The 6,559-nt window shown below is 37.2% G+C and overlaps 1 protein-coding gene across 1 annotated transcript; it reads left to right on the forward strand.

The window, feature by feature from the left end:
• Positions 1-1,292: 1,292 nt before the first annotated feature.
• Positions 1,293-5,564, forward strand: LOC132931302 (uncharacterized). Its single transcript, XM_060997366.1, has 3 exons — positions 1,293-1,337; positions 1,469-1,970; positions 2,052-5,564. The coding sequence occupies exons 1-3, from the start codon at positions 1,323-1,325 to the stop codon at positions 5,384-5,386; spliced, it is 3,852 nt and encodes a 1,283-aa protein (XP_060853349.1). The 5' UTR covers positions 1,293-1,322; the 3' UTR covers positions 5,387-5,564.
• The last annotated feature ends 995 nt before the right edge of the window (positions 5,565-6,559 follow it).

Below are 6,559 nucleotides of genomic sequence, written 5' to 3' on the forward strand. Positions count from 1 at the left end.
GGTAAGTCTTTGCTGTAATAATTGCCGTTCAAGCACACATTGTTTTTGTAATAAATCATTATATAATGCTGTTATTGTTGATTTAAAAAAATTTTCAACGTATACAAATTTTGTATTTACATACGCTATTAAATCAGTGTTTTGCGGAGAAATTGATTTTATATGAAAATTATTTAAAAACATGGTATCCGTAAGAATGAGTAATTGTGTATGTTCTGTTTGAATTACAGGGATTTCACAAGCGAATGTTTTTTTAATTTTTTTGAGAGCAAACACTATTTTGTCTGTCTCTACGATATACGTATATAAAGTCGAGTTGTCGTTAGTGATCGAGGTAATTAATGATGCTGGACCGTCAAATAGAACAACAAAATCTTGTTCTTCACAATTATAATGATTGTTTGTCCATACAGTTTAGAAATGCATGGTCTAAAATACAATAAACTAATAGGTAAGCTACTCCACGTTTTACAATCGTGCATATTTTTTCAACTATATAATTTTAGTTAATCTATTATATAAAAATAAGTCCGGTTTTCCTCCCTGACGCTATAACTCCAGAACGCACGAACCGATTTCCACGGTTTTGCATTCGTTGGAAAGGTCTTGGGCTCCGTGAGGTTTATAGCAAAGAAAATTCTGGAAAATTCAGGAAAAATTCAACAGAAAAGTGGGGAAATCGTTTTTCACATACAGCGCCATCTATTATACATAGCATGTACTTCAAACCAATAGCAACGGTGCGTGATAAAGTGTGTGACAGATATCATTATTCTCTGTTCAGTTAATTTCATTTATTGTAAATTATATGGATCGTGCATTTGAAGTTAAATTCAACACTATGTCCATAGTCCAAAATGCCCAGAGAACGACGTGCGAACATCGGCCGCCGCACAAGACATGCAAGCCAGCAACAAGTCTATTCAAGGAACTTAAGAGAAGAAAGACAAAATATAATAAGAGAAAATGACCGATTGAGACATCGCGTGAGCACACGAAGATCATTGGCATCATACAATCGCTTGGCATTCCAATATGATCCCACTGCGAACTACAGTGATGATGAAAATTTGGATATTGGACGAATGACGACTATATGCCGATATTGCAATGCGGTAAAGTTCAAAAGAGAAACGGTTGGATTGTGCTGCGCAAGTGGAAAAGTCAAACTGGATCCATTACTTACACCACCACAGCCACTGAAAACATTGTTTGATGGAAGTGATCCCGATTCCAGCCATTTTCTTCAACACATCCTTGAATACAATAACTGCTTTCGCATGACCTCCTTTGGAGCTAATATCATTCGAGAAGGCGGCTTCATGCCGACTTGCAAGGTAAAAGATACAACACACATAACCAACACATAATTGCAACACATAACAACTTCATATACACCACACACTACACCATCACACGATTTACAATGTATTCATGAACAAATTTTAATGATTATTTGCAATTACAGATACAAGGTCAAATATATCATTTGCATGGTTCAATGGTGCCAACACCAGATGAACCGCATCAATTTCTGCAAATATATTTCATTTCGTCGATGGTGGATCAGCTGAACGTGCGGTGCAATATACAGGGAGCACAACAGTTAAAGAGACGAATTATTGAACAGTTGCAAGCATTTTTTCACGCTAATAATGCTGTGGTTAATATGTTCAAAACAGCATTGGAACGAATGCCATCGGATACGCACAAATTTGTCATAAGAGCGGATTGTACTCCGACAGGTGAACATGTGCGAAGATTCAATGCACCCACCGTTAATGATGTTGCTGCAATTATTGTTGGCGATCCAACTAAATCACGAGACATTGTCGTTCAGCGAAGAAGCAATATCATGCATCGTGTAAACGAGACACATCGTTTGTACGATGCGTTACAATATCCAATCATTTATTGGCAAGGGCAAGACGGATACGACATCACGTTGAAGATGGTCGATCCAATTACAGGTACAATATTCACACACTAATTATTTCCATTATTACTTTTATTGGTTTCCATTAACAATTCATTTAATTTTGCATTTTCAGGAGTATCAACGAATAATAAAAATCTAAGCGCAATGAATTACTATGCGTATCGTATGATGATTCGTACACATGAGGAGAATGTCATTCTGAAGTGCGGTCGGCTATTCCAGCAATTCGCTGTTGACATGTATGTCAAAGTCGAGACCGAACGTTTAGCGTTCATCAGATTCAATCAGCCAAAGCTACGATCTGAGGACTATATACACTTGCGTGATGCTATTCATTCAGATGGTGATGTTCAGAATATTGGACGACTGACGATTCTCCCATCAACTTATATCGGAAGCCCACGCCACATGCACGAATACGCTCAAGACGCTATGACGTACGTGCGAAATTATGGAACTCCGGATTTATTTATTACGGTCACATGCAATCCGAAGTGGACGGAAATTGAACGCGAGTTGGAACCGGGTCAAAAACCGCAAGATCGCCATGACATAATCGCCAGAGTATTTCAGCAAAAACTCAAGGTTATGATGGATGTGCTTACTAAGTATCGAGTTTTTGGTGACACACGTTGTTATATGTACTCGGTGGAATGGCAGAAGCGTGGACTACCGCATGCTCATATCCTAATTTGGTTGCTGAACAAATTACATTCAAATGAAGTGGATGACATCATATCAGCTGAAATTCCTGATCCAGTCACTGATCCCCGTCTACACGACATTGTGACGACACAGATGGTGCATGGACCGTGCGGTGCATTAAATCCATTATCGCCTTGCATGGCTGATGGAAAGTGCACAAAACGATATCCGCGACCGTTAGTTGCTGAAACAGTCACAGGGAACGATGGATATCCAGTTTATCGTCGGCGTTCAAAAGAAGATAACGGTCGAACTATCAAAGTTAAAGTTCAAAATCAAGAGATTGAGATCGGAAATGAATTCATTGTACCATATTGCCCGCTGCTATCACGAATTTTCGAAACACATGCAAACGTTGAGAGTTGTCATTCGGCCAAATCAATCAAATATTTGTGCAAGTACGTCACAAAAGGCAGCGACATGGCTGTGTTTGGTATTGCGTCGGAAAATGTGAATGACGAAATCAGCAACTTCCAAATGGGCAGATACGTCAGTACTAATGAAGCACTGTGGCGATTATTGTCATTTCAAATTCATGAAAGATATCCCACAGTTGTACATTTAGCAGTGCATTTGGAAAATGGCCAAAGAGTTTACTTCACTGAGGCTAATGCGGCACAACGAGCTGAGAGACCACCATCGACAACATTGACTAGCTTCTTTGCAATGTGTGAAGCAGATCCATTCGCAGCGACGCTGATGTACGTTGAAATGCCCAAGTATTACACTTGGAATCAATCAACAAAGAAATTCCAACGTCGCAAACAAGGAACCCCAGTTCCAGACTGGCCACAGGTGTTTTCAACTGATGCACTAGGTCGTATGTACACTGTTCATCCTAGAAACGATGAATGTTTTTATTTGCGACTGCTGTTAGTAAATGTACGTGGACCGAAATCATTTGCGCATTTGAAAACTGTGAATGGCCACCAATGCCAAACATATCGAGAAGCATGTCAACTATTGGGTTTGCTGGAGAACGATTCTCATTGGGATTTAACACTTGCAGATTCAGTTGTTTCATCAAATGCGTACCAAATACGAACGCTGTTCGCAATTATCATCACCACATGTTTTCCTTCACAACCAATTCAGTTATGGAACAAATACAAAGACGCCATATGTGAAGATATCTTGCATCGCTTGCGTATTCAAACGAATAATCCTGACATCCAAATAACCGATGAAATCTACAATGAAGGATTGATTCTGATTGAGGATCAATGCTTGACTATTGCAAACAAGCTACTGATTGAAGTAGGAATGATTGCGCCAAATCGATCGATGCACGATGCATTCAACCAAGAATTAAATCGAGAGCTGCAATACAATGTTGATACATTGCAGGAATTCGTTAGAAATAATGTTCCGTTGCTGAATGAACAGCAAAAACAAGTATACAAAACATTAATGCAAGCGGTGGACAATAATACTGGTGGTCTATTCTTCCTGGATGCACCTGGAGGAACAGGGAAAACATTTGTCATTTCATTGATTTTGGCCACTATTCGATCAAGATGTGACATAGCTTTGGCGTTAGCATCATCTGGAATTGCGGCGACTCTTCTAGATGGCGGTCGTACTGCACATTCTGCGCTTAAGTTGCCACTCAATTTAAACACAATTGATACTCCAACGTGCAATATTTCCCGATCCAGTGCAATTGGAAAATTGTTAATGCAATGCAAGCTCATTGTTTGGGATGAGTGCACAATGGCACATAAGAAATCACTTGAAGCACTTAACTTCACACTGAAGGATCTTCGGAGAAATAACAACATCTTTGGCGGCTTGATGATATTGTTGGCAGGCGATTTCAGGCAGACGTTGCCAGTAGTTCCCCGTGGAACGCCTGCAGATGAATTGAATGCTTGCCTAAAGGCATCACCTTTATGGAATAACGTAAAAACATTATCGCTAACCACTAATATGAGAGTTCAACTTCAAAATGATCAAAGTGCTGCACAATTTTCCAAACAATTGTTAGATCTTGGAAATGGAAAAGTCCCAGTTGATGCGACATCTGGATTAATTACTCTTACCAACGACTTTTGCCGATTTGTAGACACTCAATTAGTTCTTATTGAAAATGTTTTCCCAAACATTAGTGAGAATTATAAGAATTATGCTTGGTTAAGTCAACGAGCAATTCTTGCAGCAAAGAATAATGATGTCCACGCACTGAATTTCACCATTCAATCAAAAATTGCTGGCGATTTGGTGACATACAAATCCGTTGATTCAATAACAAATCCCGATGATGTAGTAAATTATCCAACGGAGTTTTTGAACTCTCTGGAGATACCAGGATTTCCACCACATAACTTGCAACTGAAAGTTGGTACAGTTATTTTGATACTGCGTAATTTGAATCCACCGCGACTTTGCAACGGTACTCGACTTTCGGTAAAGAGACTTATGCCGAATTTAATTGAGGCAACCATTATTAACGGAAAGTACGCAGGTGAAAATGTATGTATTCCTCGAATACCAATGATTCCGACTGATCTTCCGTTTGACTTCAAACGATTGCAATTCCCAGTTCGCCTTGCGTTCGCAATGACAATTAATAAGTCGCAAGGCCAATCGCTTAGTGTTTGCGGGATAAATTTGGAAAATCATTGTTTTTCACATGGACAGTTATACGTTGCGTGTTCACGAGTTGGGAAACCATCCGCTTTGTTTGTGTTAACGTCAGACCAAAAAACAAAAAATGTGGTTTACCAAAGAGCACTACAATGAAACAATTAAATAACACTTCATTTTAGTAGGTAATTGAAATGAATTTATTACTGTTGTGAAATGAAATAAATATTTTCCTTTTCAAATATATAACAAAAAAAATTTTTTTTCTTTATCTTTTAATCACCAAACGAAATGTTACATAAAACGAATCTGGTGGCGAAACGGAGTTCGCCGGGTCTGCTAGTTCCTTATAAATATAATGAAAAAATGCATAGGAGACGGAGACTCAAGCGTTACAAAAAGATTAGCTGAAATAATGCCTTATGGACCTAGACTACCCGTCATAAAAATAGAATGTCGCAACCATTTATTGCGAAATTATGGGACAAAATTAGTAGCTATGACATTAAATACCAAGTATCCGATTTCGTTAAGAAAACATTTAAAATCAAATATATTATGCTTTAGATTTTCAATAACTAAGGCAATTGAGTATCGTAATAGTTTACAAGGCCAAACAGATTACCAAAAATCAGTAGGCAAGTTAATTATTATAATTATTTTTTTTTGATAACATTATAAATTAACACAATTATAGTATTATAATATTATTATATTATTTAAGGATTACGACAAGATATAAATAACAGTTTTCGACACATTTTGGGAGCCCATGATCGATGTGAATCATACTTTTGTAAGGGTACGCAAGGAAATGAAAAAAATATGATCGAAGATGCCGAAAGATCAGGGCTTGTGAGCGATATATCCCAATTAATATCTCGTTTAGTAGTAAATGTTGATAGTTTACTGATGAATGTTGACAATAACGTATGTGAACAATTCAATAGTGTAATTAATAAATATTTAGCGGGTAAACGAATAAATTATTCCCAAAGAAATTCATATAATGCTCGAGTTGAAGCTGCGGTTATATCATGCAACTCAGGTGGAAAGTTTCTCCGGTTAATGCATAAAAATATGGTCGATGAAATAAGTCCAGGTAAATAATAATATGACATATATTAATATTTAAAGAAAAATGATATAGGCACCTATAAAACGTACATTTTTTAAAACGTAAATATGTATTTAAAAATGTCAAGTCATTATTTTTAAATCATTTTAATATTTTTAAATCATTTACACATTTATGTTTTTTTTTAGGGGAAATAGGGAAAAAATTTCTTGCATCGAGTGAAAAGAAAAGATGTCAGCCAAAATCTAAAA

The sequence above is a fragment of the Rhopalosiphum padi genome, unplaced genomic scaffold (assembly GCF_020882245.1).
Source record: "Rhopalosiphum padi isolate XX-2018 unplaced genomic scaffold, ASM2088224v1 scaffold1, whole genome shotgun sequence".
Lineage (NCBI taxonomy): Eukaryota > Metazoa > Arthropoda > Insecta > Hemiptera > Aphididae > Rhopalosiphum > Rhopalosiphum padi.

Coding starts and splice junctions, on each gene's coding strand:
- LOC132931302 (XM_060997366.1), top strand. Junction 1,971..2,051: donor GATGGTCGATCCAATTACAG/GTACAATATTCA, acceptor TTGCATTTTCAG/GAGTATCAACGAATAATAAA.